General features: G+C 46.1%; 1 protein-coding gene across 1 annotated transcript in view; it reads right to left on the bottom strand.

The window, feature by feature from the left end:
• Positions 1–22,949, bottom strand: part of CACNA1E (calcium voltage-gated channel subunit alpha1 E) — a 659,107-nt gene that overhangs the window by 41,258 nt on the left and 594,900 nt on the right. Inside the window, exons 32-38 of the mRNA XM_081485817.1 lie at positions 12,119–12,130; positions 10,265–10,361; positions 7,672–7,832; positions 6,794–6,931; positions 5,326–5,527; positions 4,137–4,301; positions 3,022–3,132 (exon numbers count right to left, since the gene is read on the bottom strand). Coding sequence (XP_081341943.1) covers positions 3,022–3,132; positions 4,137–4,301; positions 5,326–5,527; positions 6,794–6,931; positions 7,672–7,832; positions 10,265–10,361; positions 12,119–12,130 — 886 coding nt within the window. The remainder of the gene's footprint in view (positions 1–3,021; positions 3,133–4,136; positions 4,302–5,325; positions 5,528–6,793; positions 6,932–7,671; positions 7,833–10,264; positions 10,362–12,118; positions 12,131–22,949) is intronic.

Here is a 22,949-nt window from a genome sequence, read left to right on the forward strand (position 1 = left end):
TGGGTCTCCAAACCATTACCCACTTGCCTGTGGGTGGCAGCTCCTGTAAGTGACCCTTGGAGCACTGTGCAACTATACCCTCTCCCACGAATCCTTACTATACATGCCAGATTCTGTGCCAGACCCTTCCTCAGCATTGTTTCAGTTCATTTATTCCTCCCATGGATGCTCTAAGTAGGTAGTGATAAATACTTCACAAATTACTGAGTGGCTGGCATGAAGAGGGGGGAGGGAGATGTGATAGAGAGAAATGGTGTGGGGAGAGAGAAGGTACATTTATGAGCACCTACTCAGGACCAGACGTCTTAGGTATATTCCCTAACTGGACACACATACAGTCTCTATGGCTGTACATGGCAGTTCTTGTTATCCTCCCTTAATGCACATGAAAACTGAGGCTTGGAAAGGTCTGTCTGATTCAAAAGTCACAGGCACCTGCCAGGCATGTAGATAAACCAGGCATCCAGCTTCACAAACTCACTGCTGTTAAGGGTGCCTACTCCTTCAGGACTGGGGCCAAGTTGAGTCTCTGAGTTCGTCACATCTCAGGGCTCTCCTATTCCCAACATAGTGTGAGCTTCCTAATTCTTAGATGTGAGTGAGCAATAGTCACTTAGTCATGTCTGATTCTTTGCAACCCCAAGGACTGTAGCCTACCAGGCTCCTCTGGCCATGGAATTCTCCAGGTAAGAATAGTGGAGTGGGTTGCCATTTCCTTTTCCAGGGGATCTTCCCGACCCAGGGATTGAACATGGGTCTCCTGCGTTGCATTCTTAGATAGTCCCCATATATGAGCTAGAATACAAATCTAGGTCTCAGGGGATAGAAGCCCTGGATTTCAGTAGAGAAGGCTTTACAGTACAGCATGGTAAAGCCCAGAGGAGTATAGTATAGACTAGGAGATTATGGTGGACAAAGTGTGGGCTTCCGAAGCCAGATAGACCAGGATCTGAACACAGGCTCTGCCTTTTAGTAAACTTATGTGAAGGACTGAATCTTGTTGAGCCCTAGCTCATCCATATAAGAAGAAAACCATAATGCCCAATCTAACAGAGTTCTTATGAAGGTAAAATGAATAATATGTAAAGCTTTTTCCCCCGGTGGCTCAGATGGTAAAGAATCTGCTTGCAATGCGGGAGACCTGAGTTCAATCCCTGGGTCGGGAAGATCCCCTGGAGAAGGGGATGGCTATCTACTCTAGTATTCTTGCTTGGAGAATCCCATGGACAGAGGAGCTTGGTGTGGGGTCACAAAGAGTTGAACATGACTGAGTGACTAACACTTTCACTTTTCTTTTTCCAGACAACCAATGTATTTTAAGTCTCTCCCTTTTTCCCTTTCTTATTCCTTCCTTTTTTAGTCCCCTTCCACTATCCAATTCTACTGCCTTTTAGTCTGTAACCTTCAAAAAGCGACATAATTTTTCTGAACTTCAACTTCCTCGTTTAAAATAACAACAACAACAAGGATAGTTTCTGCCATGCCTATTTCAGAGTCATTGCGAAGATCTGACAAAACAGTATATATTAGGGAATTCTAAAAACCTACAGTACCATATCAATGAAAAGACTTATTTGGGGCTAGTGGTGCCTTTTATAGTGTTCAGAGTACTTCTAGACCTTGAATGAAAATATGAGGGTGAGGGTGGGAAGGAGGCAGGCTTTGGGGCTGAATCACCTAGTTAAGCTTATAAGTAGGTATTCGGTAGCCCCTATAATTTGACACATAATTGGGGACTTAAGCACAGACAATATCAATCCAACATGCAAGTAATCAAGATGCAGAGGAAAACTTTTCCTGTTGTTGTATAAGCTTCCCCCGCCCCTTGCTCCCCCTGCCCAGGGCTAGACTGTATTATAAAGGCATCTTTGTGGCTGGTAGTTTACTTTTTGATTTCTCTAAGACTCAAAAGGGAGTCCAACAACCAACAATACAGCCACCTGCCATGGGTTCCCTTCAACTCTCCTCCCTACACCATCAAATCAATAACTTTGCAAAGAACCACTAGAAAGCCGGAAGCAACCCCCACCACCAACACTCACAACCACCAAGCTGAGGTTGGAGTCCCTGCTCAAGTTGCCAGCAGTCAAACCCACATTCAGATAATAAGCTAAGTTTCTCTTCTTGCAGGGAAGACCATATACACATATAATTTGAAATGGTAGCTCACACACAAAATAAGTGTGAAACAGCTGTCAGGTGGGTTTATCTGCATCCCACTGATCTTACTGTAAACGCTGAGCCAAGAGTGGGGGGTGGGGTGGCAGAGAGAACTGTTTTGTTTATAGGACACTGAAGCAAAGGGCTAGGTTTGCTTAACACACTTGATGGCAGATGTGAGAATCTGCCAAAACTATAATTAGCAGTTGAAAAAAGTAAAAGGAAGACTCAGGCCAGAAAAACTCATCCCAATGCTCCCCAAACCTATTCCAGAACGCCCACCTCTCTCTCTCTCACACATACAGACACTTTAAAGGTCATTAGTCTTTGTAAGCTTTAGTACTAAACATTTATTTTTGTTGGCAAAAGTTACTCTTCATGTAACTAAAGGGAGGAGGACAATTAGGTATTAATAAAATATATTATTTTCTATGTTGGAGGCTAAAAGGGACAGATAATCTTCCCATATGAGTTATAAGAATTTAAACCTTCCATCAGTAAATAAGCACTCGGGTTTAGTAGTCCAATCCTTGCTTGGCTCTTCCTCAACAGGTAAATCTTACTAAGTTCCAGAAAGACCCAATGATCGTGGCCCCTGATCACTGATAGAATTTGAGAGGAACAGAGCTGAGGTCTATATGAGGGCTCTGGCTCCCTTTGCCTTTTCTCCTAACACCCTCACACAGCATCTTGTCCCTATGGCCGTTTATTGAGCAGTCCAAACAAACTCACAATTAGGTGGGTGGGTGTGTGAACCATTTCTGGAATAGCAGGGACCACCCCTCCCTTCCAACAGAGGCTGGGAATGAACCCAAAGAGAAGGAAAACAAGCATGAGGGCAGGATAAACCCCACGACATACCAAGAAGCCAAATGCAATGATCTTCAGGACACATTCCAGGGAAAACACCATGGTGAAAGCGATATTTAGGTACTTCAGGGCCAGCTCATAGGTGCAGGGAGCAGAGTAGTACTGCCAGGAAGAGAAAACAGGAAAGGTGAGAGGCATATCCAGGTCACAGAGGTTGGCCATCTGGCATCCCTGCCCTAGGGGGACATTCTGGTGCACGATGTAGAAGGAGAGACGGTCATCTAGGGCTAGAGAGGAGAAGTACACATCCTATGTAGCAAAACAAAACAGAGAAGAACACAAATCTTATTAGCAAAATGGCCAGTCTTCCTAAAACTGAAGGAGAGAAGGGCAGAAACATTTCCTAGAGTTAATTACTTTACCATTTAGTATTAAATAACATCAAACCTCTTCTGACTCTTAGAACTCCACAGTCACCCACATCTGACATTTCCACCCTTGTCTGGATCTGACTGCCATCACCAACCTTTGATTTCAGAGTTCCATGACTGCTGCTATGTATTTCACTGCATTTTACCCCAAGGACCTAGAGGCTGGGTTGCTGATGGAGACAAGATCAAAGAGAGATTCCACGATGGAAAAGTAGGTAAGGAGGCAACAGAAAAGCCGGGGTGTTTTTTTTTTTTAATTAAAAAAATTTTTTTTTAATTTTAATTTTAATTTTTTGGCCATGGCATGTAGTTTGTGGGATCTTAGCTCCCTGACCAGGGATTGAACCTGTGCCCCTGCCATAGAAGTAAGGAGTGATCACTGGACTGCCAGAGTTCCCAATCTTGAATTTTTTTTAATGTTTTTTATTGTGGTAAAAGTCACATAATACAAAGCACACTATTTTAGGCATATTTAACTGTATAGTTCAGTGGCACTAAGTACATTTACACCATTGTACAAATCTCACCATTACCCATCTTCCAAATTTTTCACTTTCCTAAACGGAAACTGTGTTCCCATTAAACACCAAGTCCCCATTCATCCTCTCATCCTCCCACCCCCCTACCTCCCTGGAGGGTTTTCTCAGTGTCTTGGGCCCACACACAAGTGCTCTGTGAGGGGGCAGTCGCCGAGGCTCAGCTCGCCCCAGCGACTCCCAGCCTCTACCCTCTCACCTTCATCATCAGCACGATGGTGTTCAGGGCGATCATGGCCATGATGGTGTACTCAAAGGATGGAGACACCACGAAGTGCCAGACGCGGTACTGGAAGGTGTGCCTGTTCTGGGGCATGTAGCGGGTGAGCGGTTTGGCGCTGATGGCGAAGTCAATGCACGCCCTCTGCGAGAGGGTCACACTGATTAGCCAGGCTCAGATCCCCCAAACCTCACACCCCAGGGGGCTCTCTGTTAGATGCTTAGGACTGGGCAAGCAGAGATGAAAGTAGCAAAGGAAATTATCTGGACAAAGCTACAGGTGGGATGTCACCTTAAATGAATACACAGAACCAGAAGGGTCTGTCCCATACAATAAGGACTTAATGGTTATCATTGATAATAGTGGTCTTTTACACAGCACATGGCTGAGCTGACTAGGCAGGAAGCCATACCTGGCACCTGCAGTCAGAAGTAAAAATCTATCTCCCTGTGCATTCCCACAGCACTTTCTTTGCATTTGTCTTATAGACTCTTAACGATTTCTAGTGCAGTTCCAGGATAAAAACAATGAACTTGATGTGCCAGACTCACACTTGTTATTACAAAAGCAGTAATAAGTAAGGTCTGTTCCCTACCCTTACAGCAAATACACACCATTCAGGGACACTGCCAGGGAAGCAGATGTCTTAATGTTATAATGTTGGCACACGTCTTTCACCCCCAACCTCCAGACTACGTGCTGCATAAAAGTAAGGACTGCATCTTAAACAGATCCCTTCCAGGTCTCTGTGCCTCATGAAAGTGAAAGTGTTAGTCACTCAGTCATGTCTCTTTGCGACCCCATGGACTACAGTCTGCAGGCTCCTCTGTCCATGGGATTCTCCAGGCAAGAATACTGGAGTGGGTTGCCATGCCCTCCTCCAGGGAATCTTCCCAACCCAGGGACTGAACTCGGGTCTCCCCCATTGCAGGCAGATTCTTTACCATCTGAGCCACCAGGGAAGCCCATTCCTGTGCCTTATTCTTGGGCTTTAAACACAGCAGATGCTCCAAAGATGTTTATTTGATGACCTACTAAAACATTTTCCCCCAGTTCTCTCTCTAATTCATAAGAGAGTGGAGAACATTCTGTCTTCCTCCTAACACTGCTGGTCTGACAGTCCTTTCTGGAGCCCCCACTGCTGCATGCTCCAGACCCCTTGTTTCACCTCGTTCTTTTCCAGGCTGCACTCTTCCATCATCTTGTCCCCTTGCTCCTGGAAGGTGATGATGATGAGAGCCACGAAGATGTTGACAAAGAAGAAAGGGAAGACCACAAAGTAGACCACGTAAAAGATGGACATCTCCATCCGGTTGCTGCGGCTTGGGCCTCGGTCTTCCTCTGTCACATCGACTGAGTGCTGCAAGACTCTGGGGACAGAAAGAGGCGGCAGGCATGGTGGAGGTGGTCTTGGCAGCTGCTCTGACTCAAGGCTTCATTAGCTGATGTGCCCCCTATTATATACATACTCTTAGAGTTGTTTTTTTTTTGATGTGGACCATTTTTAAAGTCTTCATTGAATTCGTTACAATACTGCTTCTGTTTTATGTTTTGGTTTTTTGGCCACAACACTTGTGGGTTCTTAATTCCCCAACCAGGGACTGAACCCACTCACGCTACATCGGAAGGAAAAGTCTTAACCACTGGATCACCAGGGAAGTCCCCTGCATTTTCTTATTTGACTCTTTAAACTTCATGGATCCTCCATGAATTTGGGGCCCCACAACCAAGTTGGCGGAGATCTGATGACCCCTAAGCCACTGCTATTTCTAGATCCTGTGCCATCATGGATCCAACTCCTAAGCACCAGAGTGACATTATTTTATAGTTGAGGTTGAGGTTGTTATAAAATAGCAAGACTCCACAATTCCCCTTTGGCATTTTGCTGCCAACAGAGTATGATGCCACCAAAAGTGGTGTCTTGGTAATTGCCAAGTCTCTGAAAAAAATCAGCCTGCAGCTATGTGCTAAGTCACTTCAGTAATGTTTGACTCTTTGAGACCCTATGGACTGTAGCCTGCCAGGCTCCTTTGTCCATGGGATTTTCCAGGCAAGAATACTGGAGTGGGTTGCCATTTCCTTCTCCAGGAGATCTTCCCAACCTAGGGATCAAACCAGTGTCTCTTACGTCTCCTGTATTGGCAGGTGGGTTCTTTACCACTAGGGCCATGAGCAGCGTTAAAAAACTGCATTCTGTTACTTTTGCCATATAAGGTCTGATCACAGAAAGTGTCCCTGGGTTCTGCCTTAACCCTCAACCCTCTGTCATGTCCAGGGTCAACCTGGATGATAAATGTGTCTAGAACAGTCCTCAGGGACTATCCTAAGGTGTGGAGAGCTGTTCAAAGTTCATTTGTTCTGTAAGAGTCATATGGCTCCACTCGACTCCTCGATAATCAGCTAAAACATGAAGTGCACCAGATATTTCCCTGACTTCAGCAGATCCCGCTTGATTCCTGTCTGAAGGATTTTCATTCTTCCTCTCTCCTGCCTGTCTCACCTACTCATAACCACTTACCTTACCTGGTACAATACCCAAGGGTTAGCCTTGTTCATCTTAAATCAGCTTCTCAAGGCAAACACATGGACCCAGCCCAGCTTACAGGCCAGCATGCCAAGTCAAACCCATTACTCACTGAGGCCATCCTTCCCCTGTGGAGACAGTGAAGAGGGTCAGCAGAGCCCAGATGATGTTGTCATAATGGAATTCATGGCGCTTCCACTCTCGGCCTTTCACCTCCATCTTGTTTTTCTCATGATCTACATAGTTGCCTCTAAAACCAGAGCAGAAATGAACCAGAACCTTGTCACTATAGCTCACAGAAGAGCAAAGAAATTCTAGGGACTTCAATAACATACCCTAGTAATTATTGAATTATTGGCATTCAAATGCAAGGAAGGAGGGATTTTATTATGACAGCATATTATCACGGAACAAAAATGAGGCTTCATGCCCAACAGACTTGGAAGATTAAATCTTAATCCTTTCACTAGTTGGTGGGTGAAAGTGAAAGTCACTCAGTCATGTCTGACTCTTTGCGACCCCATGGACTATATATATAGTCCATGGAATTCTCTAGGCCAGAATACTGAAGTGGGTAGCCTTTCCCTTCTCCAGGGGATCTTCCCAACCCGGGGATCAAACCCAGGTCTCCTGCATTGCAGACGGATTGTTTACCAGCTAAGCCACAAGGGAAGCCCAGTTGCTGGGTAATCTTGAGCAACTTAAACTTTCTGTGCTTCAACTTCCACATCTATAATGTGCAAAGAAGACCTATCTAAGAAGGTCATGTGAAAGATTTAAAATTTTAAACCTGATGTGAAATATTCATGCCTGACACAAAAGAGGTATTCAATCAAAATGTAGCAACTTCATATTTTGACTTTTTTTTCCCCCCAAAGTGGAATGGATTTAAGTGAGAGAGAAAGAAATGACCTATCTACAAAGGGAGGAGTGGACCTTATCAAAACACACTTTAGCAGAAAGTGAGTGGTATGTGCTGGTGGCACTTACATGCACTCCTTCTCTGTGTCCTTGGAACTGTCCGTGCAGTAGAAGAACTTGCCCTTGAAAAGCTGAACTGCGATGACAGCAAAGATGAACATGAAGAGCTTATAGACAATGAGTATGTTGAAGACGTTTTTCAAGGAGGTGACCACACAGTCGAAGACAGCCTGAGAACAGAAAAAAAGAGCCCTGGTCTGTGAGTCCCTGGAATGGCCTGTGGATCTGCCTACAGCTGAATGGGACCCACACAACCAGCAGCTGGTGCTCGAAGAAGGTGCCCCAGAAGATACCACCCTACTAAGAAGCGACACTCATAGGATTCAGACCTGGCCTCTAAACTGGTCATGACTACAGGAACCTACCGCTTGGGAGGGGAACACATGCTTTGAATCTGAAAGGAAACCCGAAGTAGAAGAGACCAGATGGTAGCAGGCAGCGGAGGGAGTCCTCTGTGGAATTCCATTACGTGCACTTCACTTAGTGCGAAACAGAAATGTATTGCAGAAAAGGGATCCTCGAAATCATTTAGCCCATTTTAGGCATTCAATAGGCTAAATGATTTCAAGGATCCCTTTTCTGCAATACATTAAGTAGCTTATCTATAAACCTCATTTATTTGGGGCACATTCTTAGATTTGATTTGTATACTGAATATGTCTCGTTTTCTCTTTGCCTTTCTAAATGGAGCGGGGAGTGATAATAAACTATCATCTTTATTCATTTTAATGATATTTTGTAATAAGTTCATACATTTACCCCCAACTGCATTCCACACTTCACATAAAGGTTCTCTAGCTTAAAGCCAGCTGTGCTGGGGATAAAGATTCAACAGGTGATGTGGGAAGGGGTGAGAGCTGCCCTCTTAGAGACAGGAGGACTGAAGGACAGAACCAGAAACTTGCCCTTCAGTTCAAGGCACTGAATCTCCCTCTGGAGAATCCCTTCTAGGCTCTACACCATGAAGAGCTACGTGGGAATTCAACGTATTTCAAATCATTTTGGGGTTGTTTTCTAGGTTTGTAGGTTTGGTGCGCTGGCAAGTCTAGCCCCACAGTGGCACTGCGTTTGAGCGGCTGCCCCTTCACAGTGCTGGGTGAAGACTGCTGGTTTAATTAGTTCAGCACTGCAGGGAATGGGATCGACACGGAGCTTCATGGAATTATCAAATCCACCTACATTTCCCTCAAGTTATGAACTGCAGAGCGAGGAGCCAGCCCTTCCTAATTAATTGGAATTAGCCAAGGTTGGGGGCGCCTTCTCTAGCCTGGTGAGTAATATCATCCCCCGGTCTGAGCTCTTCTCTGGACCCCGGCATAGCTTAGAGGAGATGAGACCAGTGGACCTGGGCTGCGGTTAACGACAGTGGTTGTCGGGCCCCAGGGCTCCTGGCCATATTTTGCTGGGGGTGAGGCAGAAAGGAATGAATGTTCCTGGGCGCTGAGCCAGGCCAGGTCCTGTGCTGGGCCCATCACCATGGACGGCACCTCATCTAGGAGGGGAGGCCGGGCAGGGGAGGAGGAGAGCAGGCAGTGAGGACACTTTCTGTGGGGCATGAGCACCTCTCCTCAGGAATCCACACAAGTGGCCAGGGTGCTGGGCTCTGAGAGGAAGCCACGTCTCAGCCAGTTAGGGGTCTTTCAGAAGAGACCTTCCTGTGATCCTAAGACTCTGATCAACCTGGTTGGCTTACCACCCCTCCGCAGAGCCAGAGGGCTAAAAGGGAAGCAGCTGGGGTGGTCGTGGTAGGGGATTGGTGGGGAATATCAGAGGTGATGTAAACCCAATGGCACAGAGGAATGGGGAGCATGAGGGTCCCTGGTTCCCTGCCCAGTGGTGACTGGCTCTCATCCACAGGAATAGAGGAGGAAGAACTTCTATCCCCTGAGGCTTCAGCTTCCGTAAGAGCAGCAGATGTGTGTGGGAGAGGGAGGTTCCACATGCCAGCAACCTGAGGGCAGGAAGAGCCTCAGGGAAGGAGCTCAGGCCAGGCCAGCAGGTCAGGGGGCAGGGTAATGCAGACTTAGACCTATGCAGACATAGGTCTTGGCAATAGGGAGAACTTAGCTGTGGAAGCTCATTTCCCCATTTCTTCTCTGCTGGTGCCAAAAATGACTCTGTCCTTGGGCAAGTTATTGACCTATTCGTGCCTCAAAAATATGAAGCATCAAGGCTAGAAGGTCCTTTCTTTCTCTACAATCATGAGGAAAAAAACCATCCCAGGTTACTTTGTCTGACCAAGTACACAGACCATGACACGCAGGGCTCTCGCTGCTTCCATTTTGGTGTCTGACCCACCTTAACCACACTGGAGGCCCCAGGACAAAGCCACACAAGGTTCTTCCTATGACTTGCCACAGTAGGTAGAAAACACCCCCTAGATTTGGAGTCAAGGGGTGAAAGCCTCCTTAGAGAGTTCTTGGGACGTTCGTTATTTTCCTTTGAGACTAAGACCCTTAGTTTTAGCAGACAAAAAGAATCCTAGTCCTCACGCGAGCAACAGGAATATTTCCAGAAATAATTCTCCAAAAGCAGACCCATGGTGGCTAGAGAAGAAAAATGGACAAAGGGGAGCTGAAGAGAAGAGACTGGCGAACGTCACCTTGAGCTTGGGCAGGCGCTTGATGGTCTTCAGCGGCCTCAGGACACGGAGAACCCTCAGGGACTTGATGGTCTTGATATCCCGGCCCTTGTTGGTTCTGCAGAGAAACCCCGGGGAATCACAGGACAGGGGAGAATGAAAGAGATGGTCACACTACTGCATTAACAAAGCAGGGGGAAGGGGGAGAGTGGTGGGCAAGAGGCTAGAAACTGGGTCAGAGCAGACTCCTTCAGGGAGACTCCCAAGAAACATGCTCCAGGAAAACTTCCCAATCACTCCCCAGGGTGTACACACTCATATGCATGCACCCTCTTGCATGCACGTACACTCACACACCCATGTATACTCATGCAGAGGGAGACATGTGGACACCACAGAGGCACCCATGCACATATGTTAATCAACACTTCTCCCCTTCCCAACAGCCAGAGACACGCTGCTCATGAAACACACTGGCCAAATGGAAATGGATGATCCATCGATTAGGGAACAGGGCCATAGCTCACTGTGGATGGGCACCGTGCCTAGCCTTGGGAGTCTTCAGTAGAAGGCTCTCTAATAACATTGGGTTGGCCAGAAAGTTCATTTGGGTTTTTCCATGATATCTTAATGGAAACACCCGAACAAACATTTTTGGCTAACCTAATATTTGTTGAATTGAATAGGGAGCCCCAGTTGAGAGCAAGTCTCATCAGAAGACTCAACCTAGTCCTTTCTTTTGGTTTTAGGTTGGTCACCTCTGCAGAGTTCCAGGGAGAGCAGGGTGAGGAGGGCTGGTGGGGACAGGATGCCCTTGCTGTGCTAGGCTGCCTGCTCCAGAGACAGCATGTCCTGCAGGCTTCCAGCCAGGACCTTGGCTCACACCCCCATTATCTCTGTGCAGCTGGCTCTTCCTGCAGTCCTTCCCATTTCAAGCCCTCTGCATCCAGCACAAACTGTGGACAGCCTACAGTTGGTGGCGGGGGGGACCCAAACTGCAGCCCCTGCCCACCTTTATCCTTGCCTTACAGCTAATGACCCTCCCCCTTCAGCCTCTCAAAAATGTTTGCTCCTGGTAGACAAAATACATCTATTTTTAGGAAGGAAATGAATAAGTCAACCTGCATTTCTCTCTCCACCCCACTCATCCCCTGAGATCTTTGCATTCAAGTCAAACAAGTGCAATTTGTAAAACACACAGATGGTAGGAAATGAGACTCTAAATAGTGAGCTCAGGCTCTGGTTCTTCCCTCACACTGGCCCAGATTACCATGACACCAACAATCAGAAGAAATGGGATCCATCTAGAACATCACATGGAAACTCCAAGGCTTCTGCCAGTTTTCCACCCTGTCTTCCCAGCCATACCCACCCTCCCGAACAGGAAGATCAAAAGGCATCTATTCTTTCATACAAGGCAAGTTAGGAAGACATTTAATGGAATACTGACTGGCTAGAATGTATATTTTTAGACCCTCTTAAATGGTTATAATCCATGACCTATACATAACTTTTACTCAACTATAGATCTGAATGTAGATAACTCAAAAGTATCACATTGATATCAATGGCCTTTTGCATCCATGGGTTTTGTCTAGTTTATAAACTCTTTTACTTTATTAGGTTGGTCAATCTACCTATCTAAGAAGGCAACATATAAGCCCAAATACACATCCAAACCAGTAAGAATGATTTTTTCCCAAGAAAGCTTAGTTTTGGTTTTCTTAGATGTCAATGAGAACACACCACTCACATAAACTCACCACTGCTTTCTCAGTGAGTCAGCTCCTTACCTCCCAATCACACATTCTCCCTCCTCCACCCCACTCCCTGTATTTTTTCACTTCAAAGAAAACTGAAGAAAAAAATATTTACCCCAAAGCATTCCTATGGAGGATCCAAGCAGAAAGCAGTTTAAAAAAAAGGGGGAGGGGATGGAGAGAAGGGAGACAGTCAGTAAACTTCAGGGAGAAAGGAGAATTTAGGGTGATGGGAAATTGGCGAAATCCAGACCCGGGTGATCCCGCTTACAGCCTTGGCACTTGCAGAGTCCACACGCTTTGTGAAAGGAAGGGCCAGCTCACCACGGCTCCATACCCACCTCTCTACCCTGGAAAGGCCAAGGCCCTCTGCAGGCATTAGTGACACTGCCTCTAACTAGATGGCATTCCCCAAGTGTACATTATTCCATGGAGCCTTGCTGAACTGAAGTTTTCTAAATGTAGGCTTTCACTTCCTCTTCCTTAGAAGTCTTCAGTCAAACTCTGTTTCCAGTGAATGTATAAGATATCAGACTAGAGGAAAAATGCCTACTCTGGGCCAGAAACTATGTCTTGGGAAAGGTGTTTCAAGGCATCGTGGTATATTTATGTTTATGAAGGATTTCACTTGGAGAGGGACATGCAATGCCCAGGAGAGGGCTACTCTGACATCTCTCAAAAGCACAGGAGGGCCACATCACAAATCCACCTTGAATTATAGGGGAAGGCACTGTCTATCAAGGTCCTGATGTCACACAAAGAGATGCCTTTTGATAAATTAAATGACCACCTGTCCTTTGTGAGCTATTTACTGTGCAGCTGGAAGACAAATCATCCCTGCTCTAGGGGTGGGGTTTAACCATGACACAAATAAAGATGGAGAGCATGAATACATAAACTATTACAATATTGTAAAGTAATTAGTCCCCAACTAAAATAAATAAATTTATAAAAAAAAAAAAAATATGAGATATGAGGACTAACTTTAATATTTATTCTTGGCCAGACTCAGTGTTAAGCACTTTGAGTGCAACTCTTTATTCGGACATCCTAATCACTTTTGCACAAAGGTGTTATTGTCTCTGTTTCACAGATGAGATGCTGAGAGGTTGAGTGCTCAGCACTGGCAGGGTGAGCTGGGACTTGAACCCAAGTCTGCATGATGTTCAGAGCTCTCTCTCTGCGCCATTAGCTTCTGCGCCAGCAGGTTTCAGTTCCAGGCTCTGTCAAATGGCTCACCAAATTCTAGAGCTGGAAGTGATCCCTAAAATCCTCTTAACTGCAAACAAAACTGCAGCCTGGGGAAGATGTGCCTTGCATAAGATCTCAGTGAGTGAGTCCCTGCGCCATGGGTGAACAGGTCTGCTGCTATGGAGAAGAGCCTAGAATTCAGCCTTTGCTTCTTGGTTGACAGTCTGCTGTGAAGGGTACTTTTTCCTTTAATTTTTTTATGTACCATAAACCTATGTTACACCACCATATGCCACGAGCAAACACTTCTAGTGATGATTTTATTCAGGGAATGGCCCCACGCTGCTGCTGCTGCTGCTGCTGCTGCTAAGTTGCTTCTGCTGCTGCTGCTGCTAAGTCGCTTCAGTCGTGTCCAACTCTGTGCGACCCCATAGACGGCAGTCCACCAGGCTCCGCCGTCTCTGGGATTCTCCAGGCAAGAACACTGGAGTGGGTTGCCATTTCCTTCTCCAATGCATGAAAGTGAAAAGTGAAAGTGAAGTCGCTCAGTCGTCCAACTCTCAGCGACCCCATGGACTGCAGCCTACCAGGCTCCCCCGTCCGTGGGATTTTCCAGGCAAGAGTACTGGAGTGGGGTGCCATTAGGTGTCCAACTCTGTGCGACCCCATAGATGGCAGCCCACCAGGCTCTGCCGTCCCTGGGATTCTCCAGGCAAGAACACTGGAGTGGGTTGCCATTTCCTTCTCCAATGCATGAAAGGGAAAATTGAAAGTGAAGTCGCTCAGTCGTGTCCGACTCTTAGTGACCCCATGGACTGCAGCCCACCAGGCTCCTCTGTCCATGGGATTTTCTAGGAAAGAGTACTAGAGTGGGGTGCCATTGCCTTCTCCTATGGCCTCACATTGGAAAGTATATTACTTTTCACTATAAATGTCAAATGAATGGTTGTTTGAAAATTAAACCCAAAGGCCTTATAAACCTTAAATCTCTCACGTGATAATCTCCAAATTCGCAGAAGGCAGAGGTAATGTCTTCTCCTGAGTTGTAACAGTGTCTTCTCATGCATGAGACTGAACACGTGGTAGGTCAGTCCAATATACCTCTATCCACTCATATGACAGCACTGATGGAGTCCTTAACAAATGTCTGGCACTATCCTAAGTACTAGCTACATGGTTGTGAACAAAACAAATGAGGAGCTCACCTAATCTAGGAGGGGAGACAGGTCTCAAATAAACAAGCAAGCAAATGAAGGTAAAACTGCAAGCTAAGTGCTGTGGGAAAAATAGAATCATTTGATTGAAAATTCTATCAAAACAACTACATGGGTCACCATCTCTTTCCTAGGCTGCATGCATCTTGAGGAAAAGCTAAAGGAGAATCTCCCATATCCCTGAAGAGAGAGAAGAGTGGGATCAATGGACGGGCAGGTGGTCCAGGCTTTCATCTTCCTCTTAGCTCAGGACTTTAACCCCAAGAACTTTAGATCCAGTAGAGTCTAAACGAGTTCATTCTCACAGATACCCATTGTATGAAGGAAGGTTCAACAATTTTTGTTCCTCTCACACATTCATATAAAGGGCAAAATTTGCTGTCTACAATTAATACTATCCCAAGATCTTAGTAAAATATCGTGCTATGAAACAAAGGGGATCTCTGACTAGTGTGCGTGTGGATCCCTTGTTTTGGGAAGTGGAATTCTTCGATGATGCACTCTGATCTTAACAGGAGAAGGCAATGGCAACCCATTCCAGTACTCTTGCCTGGAAAATCCCATGGACGGAGGACCCTGGTAGGCTGCAGTCCATGGGGTCGCGAAGAGTTGGACACGACTGAGCGACTTCGCTTTCACTTTTCACTTTCATGCATTGGAGAAGGAAATGGCAACCCACTCCAGTGTTCTTGCCTGGAGAATCCCAGGCGCGGGGGAGCCTGGTAGGCTGCCCGTCTATGGGGTCGCACAGAGTCGGATACGACTGAAGCACCTTAGCAGCAGCAGTGACTGCCCAAGTCCTGGCTGGAGGGCTATTTGTCCCATTCTGACTCCCACATGGTAGATCCAGGGCTAGTAATCGTTCACAGGCCGAAAGTAACATGAAGATTAGTCACTGCTCTGCACATCTTTCACAGAGGTCTCTCACTGCAGAGGAGCCCCTGAAGAGCTATGCTCTTGAGTGGCTGTGAAAAAACATGCTGGCGTTCTCAGTTTTGCTAAGATACATTCCTCTACAGTTTGAAAATTTTCATTGAAATGAAAGGAATACTTGCTCATGAAGCCCCAGAGTCAGGAAAAGTGTCAGCAACGTAGCCCCCATTAATTAAAATATATCATAAATTTACACATGGGCCAGGCCAAACTGCCTCTCCCAAATCTTTGCATAGAAGAATCATTTAAGCCATTATCCAAGTCAACAAGATTGCAAGGGAAGGTTTTATCAAACTAAGAGGACAACCTCTTCAAGTACTTCAACTGAGGCACATTGTTTTAGAAAAAAATTCATGAGTTTTTACAGATCATCTAAATATAATCATTTGATAACACTTTGCTAGTCTTTGCTACTAGATGTATAATCAGAATTTTTTTTTACACTGCCTAACTAATTAGTGAAATTTTCTCAGTTTTAAAAATTGACTCTAATCTGAGGATAATTTCATACGTGAGGATGTACTGGCTCCACTTTAATAGGGTCTCAGTTGGGCTCGTCATTTCCCCATTTACTATATTTCCTACTTATTTGTTAAGTTCCTGGCTGCTCTCCAGAAAATAACTGCCATGTTTCTCTTTTGTCTCATCAGTAAAAGATGAGAATTTTCCAGCTCAACTGTCAAGCTGCCCTCCAGATTTTCCATGTGTAATCACTCATCATTCACCGTAATCTTGCTTTTCAGCTTCACCACCCGCTCCAACATACTTTCTCAAAGGACTTAAATTGATTTCTGCTAGGAACTGACTCTTCTTTCATAGGAGGGTGCTTGGGGGTGGGGGCGAGAGCCAGGACACCAGGTTCTGAAGAGCCCCTCCCTCTTTTCAGTAGAATGGTCCTCTGCCCTCCCCTGAGCCCAGCAGGGAACAGCAATGGGGTTTTAAGGAATCTCTTGCGTTAGGAGAACGGACAGGATACTGGAATGTAAGGGGAGCAGTGGGGTTATGCTGTGAGAAGCCCTGAACTTTCCTAAAGTGTCTGGACTATGATTAGGTAGTCAATAATAACTCCTAACTAATATAATACAAAGTATTCGGCACTATACTGAACACAATATAATTTACCTTAGTTCCCACAAGACTAAATAGTTATTTTTAATTTCTACTTATAGATGAGCAAGTAGAAGTTCAGAGAGCAAAGGTGGGTTAATAATTAACAACGCTAAGTTTATTTAACATGTGACTCTGAAACCTAGGCTCTTATTTACGGTGTTATGATTTATGATGTTACAATGCCTTTTCACATAGGAACCAATGGAGGGTTTTAACCAAAGACGGAAACAGCAAAAGAAACCAGCAGTTCATAAGCTCAAATACTGAGCCGTCTATCCTAGTATCCTTCATCAGTCTAGGGCCTGTGAGGGGTCATGGGAAGAAAAAGATACAGATGAAACAGCAAGATGGACAAGGTCAGGAATGCTTTCTCCATCTGGTCCGTAAAGTCTTGTCTGTTTCCAGGCAGAGACAGAGGATCCGTGGGACGAGAAGAAATCCATACCAAGCCACCACTTTGACTTAACAGAGGTTAATGGCTTGGAACTAAGTAGAACTACTTAGAACTACCTTCTGAGAGGTAGAAGGGAGCTTAATGTAATGCAGAAAGCCCTAAACTCGAAATCAAAATTATCAGTTGTTTAAGAACTGGTTTTGCTATTATTGCTCAAATGAGTCAAACTAGTCAAACCTCAGGCAACCCATTTTTCAACTGTGAAACAAGACTGTAGAGTGACAAATGAAATAAAAAGTGTGAAAGCACTTTAAAAATTCTAAAGCCCCATGGAAGTGAGGAAGAAGTTGCCCCTTCACATTGGCCACGCCTGCCTCTGGAAACAAACTCTCTAGTACTCAATGGCAAGGCTAGGTCCTCTATGTGAGGCATCTAAATCCAGCATTTTGACCTTGTCACTGACCAGCTGCTGCCATTTGGGGATTATTTTCCTTCCTGACCCATACCTCCGCATCTCTTGGGATCACCCAGGGGCTCTAAATCCTTTAGGACTCTGCTATCTTTCTTTGTTCTGTGAGCAGAGCACTAGCTCCACGCTAAGTGGTTAGTGCATAACTCTTTTCTTCTGGCATACGGACCCCAGTGAGCTCCCTGTGCACACTGATCACTGCCTTTGCAAACTTTCTCCTTTGCAAAACACCAGCACCATACTCTCAATGGAAGGTATTTCTGTCTAAGCACTGGGAAGTAGCAAGAGATAGCAAAGCATCTAACTGTGTTTGTATTAGGTCGTTTAAGTCATGTCTGACTCTTGCGACCCCATGGACTGTAGCCCACCAGGCTCCTCTATCCATGGGATTTTCCAGGCAACACACTAGAGTGAGTTGCCATGCCTTCCTCCAGGGGATCTTCCCAACCCAGGGATTGAACCCACGTCTCTGATGTCTCTTGTATTGGCAGGTGGGTTCTTTACAACTAGTGCCACCAAAGGCTTGCCTAGCGATTTTGTTATTCATTCTGAGGAACAGTGGCCTGATCTATCTTGCTTCTTAGTCTTCACAATGTGAACATACCCAAAGACCCCTCATCTGTTGATCTTTCTACAAAGGCACTGGAGCCAGCTAAAGTCCAGCCTATACACTCCCTCAGATGGAGACCAATTCATAATGCTAGGCTATACCTCTATGGGTATGGATGAGGCAGATGGCTGGCAGGTCACATGATCTGAGCTGATACCTCCAAAGTCTCATCATGAAATCTTCTGATCCAAATTACTCTAAAACCTACTTTTAAATATGGAGGGCACTGTGATGAGTTTCCACTAATCCTGCAGAAGTGGGCTATTCCCACAGCTATGAAGCCTCACTTTCTTGTGCTGGGTGCTCTGGGACCAGAGTCTGGTTAGTCAAACTGTTGGTTACCACATGGATTGGACCATTTCATTCTGCTTGGTTCTGTGGCCGCAAGCTGAGATCCTATTTACAAACAACCAACTCTCCAATTTGTGCTTGCTAATAGAGAGAGAGATTTAGGTGTTCACACTCGTTGTCTCCATATGATAGAAGTCCCTAAGCACACATTCTACAGAGGGTTCCCCAGCAGCACCAATGGCACTTGTAACAGACAATGCATTTTCCAGTGTTCCTTAAAGAACATGCTTGCTGGCGCTTAAAGACAAGGGCAGGTAGACTGGGAACTTATCTCCTCCTTTCAGACACTCCCTCCATGTTCTACCACCATGACCCTCCTTTTTCCCTCCCCAACCCAGTATGCAAGGCTGCCAGGGTATAAAATAGAGCAGTGGGAACCCCAAGAGCCCATGGCCATTAATCATCTTCAGAGTCCCTGCTGGGGCACAAAGTCAGATAAAGTCACTCTTGAGGTGACTCCTAAGGCTGGAGTCTCAAGCAACGACATCCTTCTATCTGTTCACGGCTGGAAATTTCCAATTCCAGCTCAGCTGACATCCTAAATCCACAGTTAATGGGCTACCTGATGGCTAAATTTAATTTTAATCCTTCATTCTCTTCCACAGAGCAGTGGAACTGGATGAACTGTCTGGCTCAGTGGTAAATAGGTCTTCCTCCCATGGAGTAGGACTTTGTCCACCCTTTCTCCCTCCTCCAAGATTAATGTGTAGTCATAGCTTCCTGTGGGAGACAACCCTTTCACAGTTAAAAGAATGAGGGCTGTCAAGAAAGAAGCCCCAAAGGCAAAGCTTGAGGTTGGAGAGGACTGCCTTAGAAACAGCAGATTGCAAACGACAGGAGGAAGGGTCAGGCAGGTGAGGTGAAATGTCAGTTCTATTGTTACCAAGCTCTGCCAAGTGTGAGCACGAACCAGCATTTCAGTTCTAAATAGTCACTCCTTTCTCACGTGTGCACATTCCAACCTTCACAAACACAAAAACCTCAAATGCAAAACCAGAACCAGGGTGCCATTTCCAAGTCTAAAATGGTCTGTGCTTGTGTATTTCGTTGAATGGATTCAGAACCAGCTCTGTGGCTGTGGCTGGTTCTGAATGCATTCAAAAGACCTTATCCATCTGAGAGACTAGGGCAGAGGGTCAAGTGTCAGAAAGTGACATACTTCAATGAAAAGAATGTAATAAAAGCTAATGTGGGAATTCCATTCCTTCTGGCATCAAGAGGCAGACTGACTCATGTTTTAGTTTCCTGGCTAAGCACTGAATAATGAAAGGCCAAGTGAGGCTGTGATCCAGAGCCTCTGCGTGCCAGGAAGTCCTGACCTTACCTCGTGCCCTGCTATGATGGAAAATGGTAATGGGAAGCTTTCAGCTGCTCACGAGCCTGCATGACTCTGACTGATGTACAGACCTGTATCCGGGAGGAGATGGGAGCACAATTCTGGTCATTTTTAAACTGTGTTGAGAAGCCATCATAAGCCTCAAACTTACTACTTAGAATCCAACCCAGGACAGCTCACTTGGTGAGTTGACTTGAGCTGATCAAGCAACATGCTGTAGAGCAATAGGAATGATGAGCGGAGGCGCCCAGGCTGGAGTGCAGGATCACAGCCTTCGGGTCCCCACTGTGGTCACTCCTGAGAGGCGGCCATGCCCACCACCTGCCCAGGAAGCCCTTCGCTGAACATGGACAACAGGAAGCCTGGGGGCCAGACAGCAGCACCATCACTGGGCAGGATCCCACAAGGCTTATGAACTCAACCCGTATAGTGGACACAAGACCCCCCTACAAGGCAGCTGACTCTGGGAGTGGCGCCCCAAAGTGAGGGGCCCAATGTGCAGATACCCAGAAATGCCAAGGCTGGAACCATCTCTGCTTTCCCACCCAGCAAGATGGGAAGCAGAAGCGATGGCAACAGGGTGTGAGAAGACTAGGTAAAGCAGTTTCCGGTCTTTCGGTGGACAATAACCATCAAACAGGAAAAAAAAAATAAAAAACCCTCTTTTTCAAATAGAAAAAGATAAAAAGAGAATGGTTTCAGAGACCTAGTCATTCATCAGACTTTTCTTGAAACCACAGGGAGGAAAAGGCACAGTCAGGACATTTATAGCTGGCAAACACTCTGTCTTCACATGGCCAAGAAAGCGGGGTGTTGTGAGGGTAGTGGGATGAGGGAGCCAACCTCTGCCAGAAACCCGCCCACCTCTACACAGGTTATCAGGCTTAAGGAGGGAGACCTGAGTGTTCTTATGAATGCTTTATAATGTAAAAGTGGACGGGGAAGAACAGAACAGGTGCTATCACAGGTATCTTTCCATTTATTTTCTTGTCCCTGGCTATGCCCACACTCAGAAAATAAACCCCTGTCCCCTCCTCCTCAAAAGTCAATAAAGTCCCCACATGGAATCTGTCGAGTTTACATTATAAAGAATCCCTTCACTTGATGTGCGTGGCTACAGAGAAGAGAGATTCCTCTCCGGCCACTGCAGAAACAGCATATATGCTTCCAGAAAACATACATGGCAACAGGTGCAGACCTCTGCCGTAGAAGGGCTCAGCTCTCTCTGAGAATTCAGCTAGGGGCCATCCTCTCCCCCTGGTTCAGGGTGCTGTTTCTGGAACTTGGGCTGGGTTCTGAGAAGGCTCTGGCTGCCAGTGGTGGAAGGGATACCAAGTCACTTCTGACTTCTGAGGAGCCATGGGAAGCTGTTACCATGGCAATCATCATCGGTTCTGCTCAAATTGAGCCTTTGCAGAAGCCTTAGTATGGCGAGGTTCAATTTCAAGGGGGGAGAGAGAGAGAGGCGACAGGGGTAACGTTATGTGAATGGTGGACATTCCTAGGGGAAAAAATATGGGAAATGACAATGAAAGCTCTATCCACAGGGAGGGAGGTCCTTGACAAGCCTATAGAAAGACTCACACGTGGTTCCTGCTGGCCTGAGCCCTGACCCCGCCATGCAGTGGGACACAGGCCTTATTCTGATGTCAACGCACCCCAGGCTAGGCCCTCACTCTGCTGGAAGGGTTAGCCCTTCCAGCTAGCCCTACTGAAATGATGAGATAGCTGAATTCTCTGGGCCCTTAATGAGGAAAGGGAGGGAACAGAATTAGGAAGCGCGAGCACACGAGCAAGAGACAGCATTACCTGGATCCCAGCAAGCATGATGAAGGCCAGAGGAGATGGGGAGTGTCCCATAAGCAGGAGAAAGGGGAGAGGAGTTATGCATGGCAAGCTTAGAAGGATGCTAACAAAAGAGAGTGTGTGGATGGAGAAGGATGAGCAAGTACCATTTATACTTTGGAGAGAAATGAAAAAAATTTGAGAAGTGACATCACTAAAAGCAAGTGATGGATCAAAACGCTCAATCCATCACATACGTGTGGATTCCAGAACCAGAGGAATCCTGGGGTCCCCTGCACTGTACCTGGTCTGAGGACCAACAGAGAGGCTTCGGCTCCGGGGCTGTTAAGGCTTCCCCCTGCCGCCAGCACCAAAGCTACCACCGCCACGTTTCAAAGAGGCAGAGAGAAAGAACAAGACAGATGACACCCCTCCAGCCCATCGTCACTGCTCTGGATCGGAGGAGAGATAGCTGCACTGCGGACATGAGGCAGGCATGCAGAGAGCCTTCCTTTAACACACACCTCCTCCCCACTGGCACCAACACAGACCAGGTGTGTGTGGATGACAACCAAGTCTTGGAAACCAGCTGGTGTTCATCTTCAACTATTTGCATCCTTTATGCATCAACATATTTTGCTGCATATTTGCACTTCACGACGTGATGGAGAATGGAAGCATAAGGAAGGGAATTCACATTTACTGATCACTCTGGGTCAGGCCCTGGGCTAAGTGCTTGAAACACATCATTCTGTTTCCTTGTCAGAGATGAGAAATGGAGGTTAAACGGGTTAATACTTTGCTATGTTGCTCTAGGCCATGAAGCTGTTAAGTGGAGGAGATGGGCCTTCCTGACTCCACCCCGTTCCTCCCACTCTGCCCTGTGACCCCAGTGAGCTCTGTTCTTCCTCAAGGTGGGGTGGCTTCCTTTCTATATGTTTCTCTCTCTTTGTCCTCTCTTTCTTCAGAACAAAAACTTATTTTTACTGAGATCAAAACAAGAGAGAAAAATATGATGAATAATGTACACAAATGTGTTGGTAAAATGAGATGGGAGCTTGACTTTAAAAACTGAGGGGTAAGATTTATCTCTAACAAAAACAGTGGATCTCCTTAGGACAAAGGCAGTCTTTGGTAATTTTTTCCATGAAGGAGGAGGAAGAGGAGCTAGAAGTCCCCTTAGCAGAGCCAGAGTTGCCTTTATTTTTGTCTTGCTCTGACAGTCCACACAGGGACCAGATTTTTGGGAAAATACTTTCATGAAATCTCCTTGGGAACAGTTCAGTTCAGTCGCACAATCTTGTCCAGCTCTTTGCGACCCCAGGGACTGCAGCATGCTAGGCTTCCCTGCCCATCACCAACTCTTGGAGCTTGCTCAAACTCATGGCCATCAAGTTGGTGATGCCATCAAACCATCTCATCCTCTGTTGTCCCCTTTTCCTCCTGTCTTCAATCTTTTGCTTCCTTGTGAAGGGCATGAGTGAATCCATGTGACTCTAATGGGGGTAATACACTGGTGCGCATAAGGACAAGGGACACTGGAGTTGTCCTGA

The sequence above is a fragment of the Giraffa tippelskirchi genome, chromosome 5, assembly GCF_054371585.1.
Source record: "Giraffa tippelskirchi isolate mGirTip1 chromosome 5, T2T-mGirTip1v1.2.pri, whole genome shotgun sequence".
Classification (NCBI taxonomy): domain Eukaryota; kingdom Metazoa; phylum Chordata; class Mammalia; order Artiodactyla; family Giraffidae; genus Giraffa; species Giraffa tippelskirchi.